This window comes from Artemia sp. Qi Xiang Cuo, chromosome 1 (genome assembly GCF_049724085.1).
Source record: "Artemia sp. Qi Xiang Cuo chromosome 1, ASM4972408v1, whole genome shotgun sequence".
Classification (NCBI taxonomy): domain Eukaryota; kingdom Metazoa; phylum Arthropoda; class Branchiopoda; order Anostraca; family Artemiidae; genus Artemia; species Artemia sp. Qi Xiang Cuo.
This window is the reverse complement of record NC_142794.1, coordinates 25163503-25179387: the sequence shown is the minus strand read 5'-3', so window position 1 is coordinate 25179387 and position 15885 is coordinate 25163503. Positions and strand designations below refer to the sequence as shown.

General features: G+C 34.5%; 1 protein-coding gene across 1 annotated transcript in view; it reads right to left on the bottom strand.

The window, feature by feature from the left end:
* Nucleotides 1-9180: 9180 nt before the first annotated feature.
* The window catches only part of LOC148956149 (uncharacterized), an 84194-nt gene continuing 77489 nt past the window's right edge, over nt 9181-15885 (bottom strand). Inside the window, exon 3 of the mRNA XM_089096109.1 lies at nt 9181-10170. Coding sequence (XP_088952235.1) covers nt 9370-10170 — 801 coding nt within the window. The 3' untranslated portion in view covers nt 9181-9369. The remainder of the gene's footprint in view (nt 10171-15885) is intronic.

Below are 15885 nucleotides of genomic sequence, written 5' to 3'. Positions count from 1 at the left end.
CGTCACTGATAACACAATTTCTGCTAGAACTAGCAAGTTCTTCAGGAAAGATAACAAATTTTTCTTAGAAGTAGCGAATTTCTTCTAACAGCACCAAGTTTTCCGTCAAAGATAACAAATCTTCTCTTCGAAGTAACAACTTTTTCCTTAATACTAACAAACCTTTACCTAACACACCCCAGTTTCTCTTGGAAGTCACATTTTTCATAAGTGATAACACGTTTTCTGCTTGAGCTTGCAAGTTTTCTCTCAAAGATGCCAATTTTTTTCTTAGAAGTAGCAATTTTCATTATGATGACAAGTTATCTGTTAGAAATAACAAGTTTTAAGTCAAACATACCAAATTTTTCTTGGAATTTGCAATTTTTTCATTGATGATAAACAAAATGTCTGTCAGAAGTAGCAAGTTTTGCTTAACACTAACAAATCTTCGCATCGAAGTAACAACTTTTTTTTAATACTAATAAACTTTTACTTAACACTATCAAATTTCCCTTAGAAGTAACAGGTTTTTAACAAGTTTTCTTTCAAAGTTATCTTTCACTACGTTTAAATTAGGTTCATCTAACCTCCAAAACCATGTGTTAGGTTAAGTATAAATAAATATTAATAAATAAATAAAAACATTTCTCCATATTTAAGTGGTTTCTCTACATTTAAGTTAGGTTCATCTAACCTCCAAAACCATAGGTTAGATTAGGTATGAATAAATATTAATAAATAAATAGAAACATTTCATCATGTTTAAGTTAGGCTAGGTTAGGCTAGCTTATTATGAACGCTCATGATAAGCTAACCTATCCTAACTTAAATATGGTACAAAATTGACCTGGGGGGATTTTTCGGCGAGTATGGTTAGGTTAGGTTAGGCTAGATCAAGTTAGGTTAGGTCAGGCTAGGTTAGGTTAGTTTAGCTAAGTTACGTTACGTTAGCTAAGTTAGGTTAGCTAGTAAACATTTCTCCATATTTAAGTTAGGTTAAGTTAGGTTAGGTTAAATTAGTTTAGGCTAGGCTAACCTACGTACGCGCGTGTACGTAGGCTAACCTAACCTAACTTAACCTAACCTAACTTAATCTAGCCTAACCTAACCTAACTTAAACATGGAGAAATGTTTACTAGCTAACCTAACCTAACTTAGCTAACCTAACCTAACGTAACTTAGCTAACCTAACTTAACCTAACCTATTTCAATCTAGCCTAACCTAACCTTACCATAATCACAGGAAAATCCCCCCAGGTCGACTTTGTACCATGTTTAAGTTAGGTTAGGTTAGCTTATCATGAGCGTTCATGATAAGCTAACCTAATCTAGCCTAACTTAAACATGATGAAATTTTTCTATTTATTTATTAATATTAATCACACCTAACCTAACCTATGGTTTTGGAGGTTAGATGAACCTAGCTTAAATGTAGAGAAACCACTTAAAAATGGAGAAATGTTATATTGATTTATTAATATTTATTTATAATTAACCTAACATATGGTTTTGGAAGTTAGATGAACCTAACTTAAACGTAGTGAAAGCTAACTTTGACAAAAAACTTGTTAAAAACCTGTTACTTCTAAGGTAAATTTGATAGTGTTGCGTAAATGTTTGTTAGTATTAAGAAAAAGTTGTTGCTTCGATGAGAAGATTTGTAAGTGTTAAGCATAACTTGCTACTTCTGACCGAAATTTTTGTTATCATCAATGAAAAAATTGCTAATTCCAAGAAAAATTTGGTATGTTTGACTGAAAAGTTGTTATTTCGGTCAGATAACTTGTCATCACAACGAAAATTGTTATTTTTAATAAAAAAATTGGTATCTCTGAGAGAAAACTGGCTAGTTCAAGCAGAAAACGTGTTATCACTGATGAAAAATGTGACATCCAAGAAAAATTGGGGTGTGTTAAGTAAAAGTTTATTAGTATTAAGAAAAAATTGTTACTTCGAAAAGAAGATCTGTTATCTTTGACGGAAAATTTGGTACTGTTAGAAGAAATTCGCTATTTCTAAGAAAAATTTGTTATCTTTCCTGGACAACTTGCTAGTTCTAGCAGAAATTGTGTTATCAGTGACGAAAAATTGTTACTTTTAAGAAAGAATTGGTATCTTTGACAGAAAACTTGCTACTTCTGACAGAAAACTTGTTATCACAATCAAAAATTGTTATCACTGACGAAAAATTTGGTATCTTTGACATAAAACTTGTTAGTTCTAACAGAAAATTTGTTATCACTGACGAAAAATTGTTACTTCTAAGAGAAATTTGATGGCTGTATTTAAAACTCTTTTAGTGTTAAGGACAATTTTTTACTTTGATAAGAAAATTTGTAAGTGTTAAGGAAAACTTGCTACTTTTGACTGAAAACTTTTTATCATGAATGGAAAAAAATTATGCTTCTAAGAAAAATTGGATATTTTTAAGTAGAAGTTTGTTAGTATTGAGGCAAAAGTTGTTGATTCGATGAGAAAATTTGTTAGTGTTACTAAAACTCTGTTAGTGTCAAGGAAAAAATTATTACTTCGATGAAAAAATTTGTTAGTTTGAAAGGAATAATTGCTACTCCTGAAAGAAAACTTGCTCTCGTAAACGAAAAAATTGTTAATTTTAATAAAATTTCCGAAGCTAAGGCTCTAAGGTAAAACTCCAGACTCTCAACTATGACTAAACTAAAATTCAAACCTAGCTAAAACTCTAAACTCTTAACTAAAACTAAACTAAACTAGAACTCTAACTAAAACTCTAAGCTTAGAAACCAAGATAAAACTCTAAACTCTTAACTAAAAATAAACTAAACTAGAACTCTAAATAAAACTCTAAGCTAAGACTCTAAGGTAAAAGTCTAAACTCTTAACTAAAACTAAACTAAACTAGAACTCTAACTAAAACTCTAAGCTAAGACTCCAAGATAAAACTCTAAACTCTTAAACTAAAACTAAACTAAAGTAGAACTCTAACTTTAACTCTAAGGTAAAATTCTAAACTCTTAACTATAACTAAGCTTAACTTCAACTCTAACTAAAACTTTAGGCTAAAACTCTAAGTTAAAACTCTAAAATTTTAACTAAAACTAAACTAAACTTCAATCTCTAAGCTATGGCTCAAAGCAAAAACCTCTAAACTCTTAACTAAAACTAAACTAAACTTCAACTCTAAGCTAAGACTCTAGGCTAAAACTCTTAACCAAAACTAAACTAATCTAGAACTCTAACTAAAACTCTAAGCTAAAACTCTAAGCTGAAACTCTAAACTCTTAACTATAACTAAACTAAACTTCAACTCTAACTAAAACTTTGGGCTAAAACTCTAATGTAAAACTCTAAACTCTTAACTAAAACTTAACTAAACTTAAACTCTATCAAAAACTCTAAGCTAAAAACTCTAAACTCTTAACTATAACTAAACTTCAACTCTAACTAAACTCTAAGTTAAGACTCTAGGCTAAAACTCTTAACCTAAACTAAACTTCAACTCTAACTAAGACTCTAAGATAAAACTCTAAACTCTTAACTATAACTAAAATAAACTTCAACTATGACTAAAACTCTAAACTGAGACTCTAAGGTATAGCTCTTAACTAAAGCTAAACTAAACTAGAACTCTAACAAAAACTCTAAGCTAAGACTCTAGGCTCTAAACTCTTAACTAAACTAAACTAGAACTCTAACTAAAACTCTAAGCTCAGACTATAGGCTAAGACTCTAAACTCTAAACTATAACTAAAGTAAACTTCAATTCTAACTAAAACTCTAAGCTAAGACTCTAAGCTAAAACTATAAAGTAAAACTAAACTAAACTTCAACTCTAACAAAAACTCTAAACTAAGACTCTAAGCTAAAACTCTAAACTCTTAACAACAACTAAACTAAAATAGAACTCTAACGAAACTCTAGGCTAAAACTCTAAACTCTTAACTATAACTAAACTAAACTTCAACTCTAACTAAAACTCTAATCTAAGACTCTAGGCTAAAAACTCTAAACTCTTAACTATAACTAAATTAAACTAGAACTCTAACAGAAATCTAAGCTAAGACTCTAAGCTAAAACTACACAATCTTAACTAAAACTAAAGTAAACTTCAACTCTAACTAAAACTCTAAGCTAAGACTCTAAGCTAAGACTCTAAAATCTTAACTATAACAAAACTAAACTTCAACAAAAACTAAAACTCTAAGCTAAGACTCTAAGCTAAAACTCTAAACTCTTAACTAAAACTAAACTAGAACTTCAAAAAAAACTCTAAGCTAAGACTCCAAGCTAAAACTATGTTTTTAGTTTTTAGTTTTTACTTATTTTCACTTGATTTGGGAAGATTTGCTGCAACTTTACCCCCCCCCCCAGGCTTTTGACGAAATTAAGCAACTGGCAGCGTATGAGGCTATTTCTTGTTTTGTTAGATTGAAAAGGGACAAAACTGAATTACAATATGAATATGATCAAGAATTGTTTACAAGTCAGGTTGGCCGAGTGGTTAAGGCGCTAGAATTAAGATTTGGTCCCCATACGGGGTCGTGGGTTCGAACCCCACAGCTGACAATTTATTATGTACTTTTTTACTTGCATCATGTCTTGTGATTTCACTAAATAACTTCTGTAAAAGGATTTATGCAGAACCTAAATTGTTAGGCCCTTTAATAGATTATATAAAAAACTAGTTTTTTAACTAAAAGTAAGGAGTGACGGGGGCTCAGGGGGCCCAGGGGCACTTGGGGGCCCTTTCGGGTCTTTGGGGTTGGGGTAGAGAACCTCACACCACTGTTCAAACGGAACTTGTGTATTATAACGACCACAGAGTTTCACCCTCAAATCATCTTCTAAAATCATCTTCTAAAATACCTCAAACGGTTCCGCTTAAATCATCTTCTAAAATGTCTCAGAACGGTTTCGCCCCAATAATCCCTAAACGTAATTTCTATGTGTTCCTTTTGTTTTGGCATCCCTGCGCTGTCACATTTGAAATTCCTAAGAAACCCTTTCCCGTGTTAATCTCTTCATCTCTAAGATCAAAACATTCTCCCCACCGTTAATATGCATGTTCAAACTTCGCCCGGAGACAATTCTCCTGGACGAACACCAACAAATCAATCGACCTTGACATCATCCATCAGACATTAATAAACTTCGCCCGGAGACAATTCTCCTGGACGAACACCAACAAATCAATCAACCTTGACATCATCCGTCAGACATTAATAAACTTCGCCCAAAGACAATTCTCCTGGACGAACACCAACAAATCAATCAACCTTGACATCATCCATCAGACATTAATAAAATTTGCCCTGAGACAATTCTCCTGGACGAACACCAACAAATCAATTTCTCAGAAATCCATGTCCCCTAGGGAGTCTATGCCCATATATGGTGTTACCACGTGGTCATGTCACGAGCTCATGAGGTTAGGTTAGGTTACGCAATCATTTTCTCAGAAATCGATTTCCCCTAGGGAGTCTATGCCCATATATGGTGCCCCGTCACGAGCTGATGAGGTTAGGTTAGGCTACGCAATCAATTTCCCGGAAATCCATTTCCGCTAGGGAGTCTATGCCCATATATGGTGCCCCGTCACGAGTTATAGATCAATACATAATTGATCCTCCATTTTAAATTTGCTCAAGGATATCACATATCTTGCATATACTTCATCCCATTCCAGACAAAGCCGTGATCCTCTCGTGATTTCCACCGCAATGTTTGGTGCTCTTGTATTATTGCTACAAACTCCACTATCAACTTCTAATAGGGTAAACATTCCACTTATCATCAGCACAAATATATCCAAATGAGTAAAGTCAAACTGTTCTTCTCACTCCTTTGAATTCTATTCACAGACTAATAAAAAAACTATAGCAAAAATCCTTTCCTTATATTTTCTGCAATCCTCTCCCGCTAATATGTAATCAGCCCTCTGATTGGCTTAGAAGGAGAAACGTGATACTGTTTCCCTTTATCGGATCAATAAAATTCCCAATCGATTACGCAATCAATTTCTCGGAAATCCACTTCCCCTTCGATTACGCAATCAATTTCTCGAAAATCCACTTCCCCTTCGATTAAGCAATCAATTTCTCGGAAATCTATTTCTCCTAGGGAGTCTATGCCCATATATGGTGCCCTGTCGGCATTAAACTAAATTGTAGATGGCAGCACGGTTTTCTCGTGGGGCTGGTACCCCTTTTCCTACTGACATCACTTCATTGCATCAAAAAATTACACCTTACTGTGACTCAAACCATTTTGTCTCTTAAAACGGGCACTGGACATTTGAACCCTCTCCCAATATTCTATACCACTGCCTCGATACAATTACCGAGAGAAGAAATTATTTACCAAGACCTGTGTCTGAATTTTCTTTTTAGTCCCATAATATATTTTTTTAGATTTGAGTTAATTTTATGTCTTTCGCTAGTCGAAAGTGATAAAAAATGAACGGAAGAAATATTCACGCAATCGTCCAAACACCTAAAACAAGTTGATGATGCTATCTCCCTGTGAACTAATATCCTTAGTAAGAGAAGAGCGTCTTAATCAACTGGAAGAAATATCACGGAACAGCAAGGAAACCCTTTTTATTGTCTTGGCATCAAATCTTTGTTGATGATGCCAAGAAAAATGCCACTTTGAACTGTAAAATACAGCTTCAATTAACACCGAGATGAAAGCCTTCTTTCTAGGGAAATTAATGAACTCAGAAACTAAAGTAACACAGCTCTTATGCAAGAATTATGGGGTAAAAGCAAGCAACAGACACTGCCAGCTAACGCGGATGCAATATCAGGAAACTACAACATAAACCTTTACATTGCTAATTCGAAGGAAAATTCTAATTTGAATTGTATTATGCTGTTTTAGATATCACTGACATAAAATTCTTTTTTTGGAATTTTAAATGTCTATAAAGAATATAACGAAATAAAGAAATTTCTATATAGAAATTTATTTTAGTTATTTCTATAAAGAAATAACGTTTCTGTACTTACGAATGTTAATTTTCGGAGGGATTTTGAAGACCCTAATTTTCTATTGTGAGAAGTCTCCCCAAAAATTTCGGGATAGTGCAGGTACTGCAGCATTTTCTGAAGAGATCTAACATTTCGGCTACAGTAAACCAAAGGCCACGATAGAAATGTATCGAGTAATGGAAACACTGGAAGATGGGTCAGTGTTTTTTTTTTAAAACTACATAAAACCAATCGCTTATACAGGGAATTTTTCATTAGACATTCAGGATACGGTCTAGAATTTTGATACAGAAATTCCAATTTTCGGTTATTTGTTCGAGCGAGAAAAGATGATATATTGAATTCATGAAAAAAGAAGAACTCTAAATTTTCTTAGGAACCGATTAAGATTTGATTTTTCTTCTGAGTAAAAATGAATTTGGCTGGGGTTGGGTTTATATTCCTCTGCATATATCAGAAAACAATCATAAGTCTTACCACAAATCGGTCTCATTATTATTCCTTACGCTGAAAGTCCTGGGGAAAAAATGGATTTAGTTTTAGCTACTTAGCCTGAAAAGCGCGTATTTTTAAAGCTACTTTTACCTCAGAAGCAGGGATTTCTGTGCATAAGAATGAAGGGGAGGGGTAGGGACAATTGAGTTTGTCAAATTATCTTGTGGGGGGAGGGGAGGGACAATTTTGCTATTTATTTCTCAACGAAAATAAAAGAAAGGGATATTTTTAAATAAGAATGCCAAAAATCACATCCTCGAAATCAAGGGGGAGGATACACCCAAGGGGCGTTATTCGTGTCTCTTTGGCAGTTGACACGTTTGCTCTGAAGCCTTTGAAAAATGACAAAAGAGTATTTCAATTGTTGGAACCAGTCAAATGGCAGCATTAAGCCAACAGTTAACCAGTCTCACGGGTCAATTTCGGCGTGATTTTGGAGGGGGTAGTAAATTAGTAAGAACAGAAAAGTCAGGGCAATAGTTTTAAAAGAAACTTACGGAGAATTTGGAAAGAGCTCTGAATTCAAAAGGGTTAGAGGAACGTCTAATATGTAAATATAATTGAAATTTAACTATAGGCTATGCTTATTAATATAATAACATTTAAATATATATAAGTATTAAAATTTAGAAGAAATTTTTAATGAACGGTAAGTATGAAAATAATTTTTGGAATTTTCAGTCAAGTATAATTTTTCATTTTTCAATCGTCCATCATTACTTTGTCTTCTGCTTTGTATTGGGCTGCGATATTTTCTTGCTACGTGTATCCATAATTTTTTTTTGCTAAATACAGCCATAAGAGTACTGACTGATGATCACGCACTTGTCTCAACAAGAAAGCATTGTATTAAGCAAAATTAATACCCCTATAAGGATTTATTATATTTTAAATTTATTTTCAGATATTTTAGTTCTTAAAATCTGCCACCTCACTATTTTTGTATTGTTTTGTAATTTTGGCTTATCATCATAACCCAAAGGATAATTTTATTTCTGAGCCGTTACGTCACTGCCATTACCGTTACCGTTGAATTGTTACCGTTACCACTGAGCCGTTACCGTCGACTTAGAAATATCAAATGTGTCTATCCTTTTTAGATTTCAAAGGCCTCAATGCGTAAAACTGCATTGTCTCCTCGAGCCAAAAGACCAAACAGTATTTACAATTTTTAAACGTAGTTAGGATATATTTTTTTTTACCGTTTATATTTAATCTGTACGGTGAATGTACGATCTATTAAAACGGGTTTCATAGCCACAAAAACAAACAACGGGTGACAGAACGCATTGGACATGTATAATTTGGGCTACATGTTTCGGTCAGACGGTGTTGGGGTAAGGCTAGGCTAGGGTAAATTAGGTTAGGCTACTTTACCCCCACACCCCCTAATGTGTAAATATACAGCCCAAATTAGATTATTATATAAACTCAATTATTGTATTTTCATCATATTTTGGTATATTTCATTAGCATTAACCTAACTTCACTTCTCGAGTGTGTTCTGAATAATACAGGAGTACTAACCGGTACCAATCTGCCAATAAAAAAAAAAAATGAAAAAACAGCTCAACGAATTTATGAGTGTCTAGGGGCTTTGATTCAATTTTTCTTATCATTCTATTTATATTTTATTTTTTTCTCTTGACAAGTTGTAACACATCTGTAATTAAGCTAGGACAAAATTTTCTCTGCCTAGTCACTATTACTTTTCCCTTTTTTCTCTCTCTTTGTATATGTATCTATGTATTATCTATAACACTTCTTATTTAGCAAAATTAATAGAGAAATAAAATATTTCTTTAAAAGTCTAGTTTGTAAAAAGAATTAACCATTAAATTAAAAATAGCGATTGATAGTGTTTTTTAGCCACAGTGACTGCAAACATTTTAATTACAATCACCACACATATTCAGTGACTTTACAAAAGTTCATAGTTTGGCAAGTTGCCAGTATTAACACTCGTTATCATATCATGCTTAGAGCTTTTACTTCTTCGAGATCTCATTTGCCAATTTTGATCAAAGTTAGCTAAAAATTGACAATCACATGCTAGACTAATTGCAAGTAAAACTCCTTTCACAGATGAAATCACTTCAAATATAATCCAAACAGTTGGCAACCTTGTAACAACTGCAACCACTCCAAGAGTATTCACGATACAAACTAAAAGTTGAAGCTTTGAGGCAAGGAAAATATAGAGCCGTGATAAATTCGAGCTTGTTTTGGATATTGTCAAATTTCTAGCTCTCTTGGTTATAACATACGAGTCAATAAGCTCTTTCATAGTCATCATTGTCAATATATAGTTTGGCATAAGAAAAGCAGTAATAATTCCACTTTTGCTGTTTAAGAACCAACACTGTCCTGACTCATTCATAAACTGACCTTTGTGTTTATAAGCTAAGTTTGACTCAAACATTAAGGATACTCCTAGTGTAAGGAGGGGCAAGCCCCAACCAATTCCTACGGATTCTAGGTACTCTCTAGGGGTTTCTCTAGTCTCCATCACTTTCCTTATAATAGGGAGATGCGGAGAGTCTGGGGAAACAAATGATTTTGCATCTAAGGTCAGGATATGTGTGCCAGAACTTGATGCCACTGTGGTCACTGCTTTTTTCAAAGACTTGTGCAGCGTTCGAGCCATCAAGAAGACCCACGCAGTCTCTGCCATTCTTAAATATTGCTCTGCTAGTGCCAAGGCTATGCAGCACTCATTTAACTGAAAAGTAAAAATGAAATGTATTAAATATAAAAATAAACACACTGCAGCTGCACTAAGCTACGCTGAATTTAGATGCTGAAGTAGAACAAATAGACTACGTTTGGGTTTTTGGTGTAGAAACGTTGCACCTTGTTTTTGTTGGAAGTGCTTCTTCATCTTTGCCTAACATAAACTGAGTACGCTTGAATTTGTTCAATAAAAAATAGATCTTTAAATATACACTAAGAAATGGTGGAATATCTAATAATTGTGTTAAAGTATAGGAAAAGTCACAAAAACCTAAATTTAGAGTGGTAAAGGGGCCCTAGACTGTCCCTCTGTGGACGCTCCTTAAACAAGTACTTAAAATATATACCGCTAGACTAGGGTTTCAATGAAATATAGAATATTCTATAATATATTATTCAGTATAAACAAAAGAGGTCATAGCAGTATTGTTTTTAAATTAAATTATATTCAAAGACGAGCATAGATTAATTAAAAAAAAACTAAGTTTTTCCGAGGGAAGTAAAGAGCGAAGTTGAAACTTAAAAAAAAAAACTATTACTTCACAGCCTATCTAACATATATCAATAAAACTAATGCAAATAAATCAACCGATTATATTTCTATAGGTTTGTAGGATTACAAAAAACTAACGCTTTACTGAAAACAAAAAAGCCAAGTATAAAAACAATAATATTGATTTTGAAGTGAAAAGTAAATACGTAGCAGTGGCAGATCCAGGGGGGAGGCAAGGGGGTGCCCCCCTTAGCGTAGTCTAAAGTAGTGTAATTAACTTAATTAACTCAAGTTTGCGTTAATTTAACTTGTTCCTAACGCAAGTTTATCGCATCAACCTATTTTGCACCCCCCCCTAAAAAAAATTTGAATCAAACGATTTTGCCCCCCCCCCTAAAAAAATCTTGGATCCACCCCTGATACGTAGTCTCACACAAACTAATCTATAACGCTTTTCTCTGTCCTACAGGAGTTGTGGTATCAGTAACTTTCAGTATGCAATTAAAATCATCTTAAGAACTTGGCATAAAAATTAGAAGTTTAAAATCATTGCACCGCATATAAAATAATGGATTGATTTATCATTGATTTTAACATCTTGGTCTTATCTAGTATAGCTCAAAATGAAGAACATATCAACTGTAATATGAACTATGGAGATCCGACTATTTCTCTCTATAAAACGGAGAATTTTAAGTTGGGATACAAATTTTAAAGCGAGTCTGTTGTCCTAATAAGATTCCTTCACTTCGAACTTGTCTACAAAATAATCATGAAATGTCCTTTTCAGATCCAAAACAACAGTCAATCATTGAACTGAGCTCATTGTGCAGAAGTGATGCCAAATTAAAAGAAACAAATAAATAAAGCAACAATCGAAAAATATTTTACTTTTAAATTGTTAAAAGTGCCCTTAAAAGGTTTGCTTTTTCCGTACCAAAACTCTCATATTTTTTGTGTTTTCAGTAAAGCGCTAGTTTTCTGTAATTCTACAAACATAGAGAAATATCACCAGTTGATTTATCTGAATTAGGTTTATTGATATATGCTAGATAGGATGTGAATTAATAATTTTTATTCGTTTTAAGTTTCAACTTCGCTCCTTACTTCCCTCGGAAAACTTTGTTTTTTCAAATTATTATAATTAAAATCTATCAGCTATTTCGATGAGCTTTTTCGCTATTACATGGCTGGTTGAGTTTTATGTCTCATTGCTTAAAAATCCTGGTCCCAGTTACTTATTCGAATTGGGGGTAGAAAACTTTAATTGCCAACCGTTGACAATTAGGATTAAAAGGGTTTTCGGTCCCAGCTTGGGTGGCCATGGTATACACTCTGAATGAACAAAGATGTCTGTCCAGGATTAATTCTTTTTAATTGCCCACCAGTAATAGCTACACTGTGGACACTTCAGATTGTATTGGGAGGACGTTTTAAAATGGTTAGATTTTTAGGGAAGTGGCCAAAATTGATAGTCAAAATGGAAAGGAATACAGGAGGAGGGCTATTTGATCCATGAGATTTTTTCAGCTTCATGTGTGCGCTTAAATATCTAGGTCATGACTCTACATACCTTTTTATTTTCAGACATTAAGCTTCAGGGTTACGCATGTAGACATGTACAGAGACTCACTAAACAGTGACATGGAATTCCGTGCAAATAAATTTAAAACAGTTTCATAAAAAAAAAAATATTAAAGAATAATATTAAAACGAGCAGAAATCATCGTGTATATGAGGAGGATTTGCCCCCTCCTCTCTTTATACTGAAGCTTAACTTCTTGTCTTAAGACTTCAAGAACGAAGACAAGTAAATCGAATTGTAGAAAAGTTACGATTACCAATTGATATTTCCACTGCACTCATACATGTAATCAATAGAGCGCTTGTACAACTTTAATGTAAAGAGAGGGGTGGAATCTCCCTCATTCTAAAAATAATTTTGCTCGTTTTAAGTTTTAATGTTGCTTTGTACTTGCATTTGAAGAAAAAAACTTACTACTTAATTGGCTTTATCAATCGTATGTTTTGTATGGACTGGATGCATATTCAAAAACAAATACGTCATCGTGCTATTATTGTTTCTGAAACTGGGAATCTGAAGTTATCCAGTTATCAGAATCTGAAGTTATCTAGAGAATCTGAAGTAACCTAGTTATCAAATAGCTTTAAATTGACTGGCCATCTCAGAATTTTCTCTTGATTGCATTTTCACTTTAAATTTACTCTTTCGGGCAAAAGTTGTCGCAAATCACAAAGAAATGGCAGGAAACGTCACTTTACTGCGGCACGAACTCTTTCTCTGCAGTTTTATAGTATTAGTATTTATGTAAATATTTTAGTATTTTTTGAAGTTTATAGTTTGGGACACTTTTACCCCAAGAAGTATTTAAACATTCCTTACGTCACTGTATTATCACAGTCATCAAATAGACTACAGATTAAATTCTAAACTATTTCCTCATCAGTCCAAGTAGCATTAATCATTGAGTGGTCACTATAAGCAAATTACTGGTATTCAAAACATTACAAATTTCTCATCCTTTCAAAATAAAAACAATTTAAAATTATAGTTTACATCTTTTTGCATAAAACTTGTAAAATAATCAAAATCGTCTAAAAAAAAGGCGCTAGGACTTTTGATTTCTGTTTGAATGAGTTCCCTACAGGGGCGGATTCAGGATTTTTTTTAGGGAGGGGGGGGATGCAAAATAGGTTGATACGATAAACTTGCGTTAGGAGCAAGTTTAATTAACGCAAACTTGAGTTAATTAAGTAAATTACACTACTTTAGACTACACTAGGGGGGGATCCCCTCACCCCCCTGGATTTATTACTGGCTCCTTACCAATATACTAGGATTCCTGGTTGGGTACGGCCGCCCTGAGGGAAAATAAACTCTCTCTTTCTTTGTGTTTGATCAAGGAGTGGTAAAAGGCATTGATATGAATTTACAGTATAGGGACTTAAGTTCTTTAGTTCTAATAGTTCTTTCACACTACGCCGTAAAACCATTCACACTAGCTTAAGTTAAGACTTTATATTATGTTGCGTAATCTTACGAATCAAATTTTGTCGGTAGCTTAGTGAGTGCTAAGTAGACTCGAGCTCCAGTTAGATATTTACACTATGAAGATCTTACAAGATGGGATTTTTATATGAACAATTAATGAATTTTTTAAAAATCACAAAATTTTCCTAGAAAACTTTTCTGGTGGAATTATTTGACTACTCTTTCTAACGTATGCTTAAGAAATAGTGTGACTGGCCACAAATTATGGCGATTGTCGTTACAAACATAAGCCAATGGCATCAAAGCAGACTTTATAACAAAAAAGTAAAGGCAGTGGTCTTTTTTTCTGTGATTTGTGTTTACTATGGATCGAGTAATGTCTGCCTTGTTATATCTAAAATCAGATTAGAAAACATGTGGAATAATTTTTTTTCAGTTTCATAATTCATGGAAGCAGCTTTCATGCTTATTATATGCAGCAGAGCCTAGGCACAAAAAATAATGGAAAAGAAATGTCTATTGCTCATATCTATTGATTTTTCTGCAGACCTACGAAATTTAATGTCTGCTATGGACAAAAGAATGTAGTTACGGCATCTACAAAATACCAACGGAAAAAGCAAAATCCAATTAAAAACACAATATTCACCTTTTCCTTATAACATTTACCCCAAATAACCAGACGATTCTACTACAAATTCTAATTTTTGGTTCGACGTCAACGGGTCGTCATACCCAAATTTTGATACAAAATGATCTGCGCTTTCTTTCGTCTGTGGTATTGGACATTGGCACTTTTTATTACAAGGGTTTTGGAGCAAACCCTTAAAAGAAGAAACATTTTGGGAACCTTACTCGCCGGCAAAATAGAAAAAAGTTTTAAACATCTGCGAAACTCCAATCTTGTAACTGTGAACAAACCCTTGGACCAAACCCTTAAAAGAAGAAAAATTTTGAGAACCTTACTCGCCGGCAAAATAAAAAAAAAGTATTAAACATCTGCGAAACTCCAATCTTGTACCTGTGAACGATTAGGACGAAAAAAGTTACCGGGCTTTTGCGGTCATGTACTTGGACCATGTACAGGGTTTGTCCGAAAAGTAATAGGACTAATTTTCTTTCGCCACAACTGTACTTCGGAGCGTGCGCGCTCCGACTGGATTTGGTAGAATCCTTTCCTAGCTACCAAACGAGCTGCTGGTCAGTTGTCTCCCAGCACCTGAAAAGCCAGGATAAGCATTTTTGCGTGACGTGTTTTCTGTGAGTGGCGCAAGCCGAAAATGCAGCGTTCGCTAGAGCAGAGGTACGCGATTAAATTCTGTGTGAAACTCGGTAAATCTGCGACAGCGATGTTTGATATGATCAAGCAGGCTTACCCAGATGTTGCTCTAGCAAGAAATGCGGTTTCGGTGGTACCAGGCCTTTTGGGAGGATCGGGAAGAGGTCGCCAATGAAGACCGTGCTGGAAGACCTTCAACTTCGACAAAAACCGACAATGTGACTCGTTTGCGCAAAGTTTTGAACTCAAACTGTCAACTAAGTATTCGTTTAATTGTCAAAATGTTAAATTTACCAAAATCTGTCGTTCATGACATTGTGACGGTGCATTTGAACATACGCAAGTTGTGCGCTAAGATGGTCCCAAAAGTCCTCACTGACGACCAGAAATTGCGACGAGTGGAAGTGTGCCAAGAAAATTTGAACATTTGTGAAAGTGCCCCCCAATTTTTGCATAGCGTAATCACAGGTGACGAGTGCTGGATCTTTGATTATGATCCCGAGACAAAGCGGCAATCTTCTGAGTGGCACACGTTGGTGTCTCCTCTCCCAAAAAAGGCAAGAATGAGCAAATCCAAAGAGAAAACGATGCTCATTATCTTTTTTCACATCAAAGGCATCGTCCACCACGAATTTGTTCCTCCTTGACGAACCGTCAACGCCAAGTTTTATGTGGAAGTGCTCAAGAGACTCAAACGAAGGGTCAGTCGGGTCCGACAGACATCGCAGGCGACTGGAATTTGCACCACGACAACACCCTGGTTCATACCGTCTTTCTCGTGAACAGCTACCTGACCAAGGACAGCATCCCAACGCTTCCGCAGCCGCCCTACAGTCTAGATGTGGCCTCCGGACTTTTTTTTGTTTCCTCGCCTGAAAAGGCCGATGAAAGGTAAGTATTTTCAGGCGACAGAGGGGAT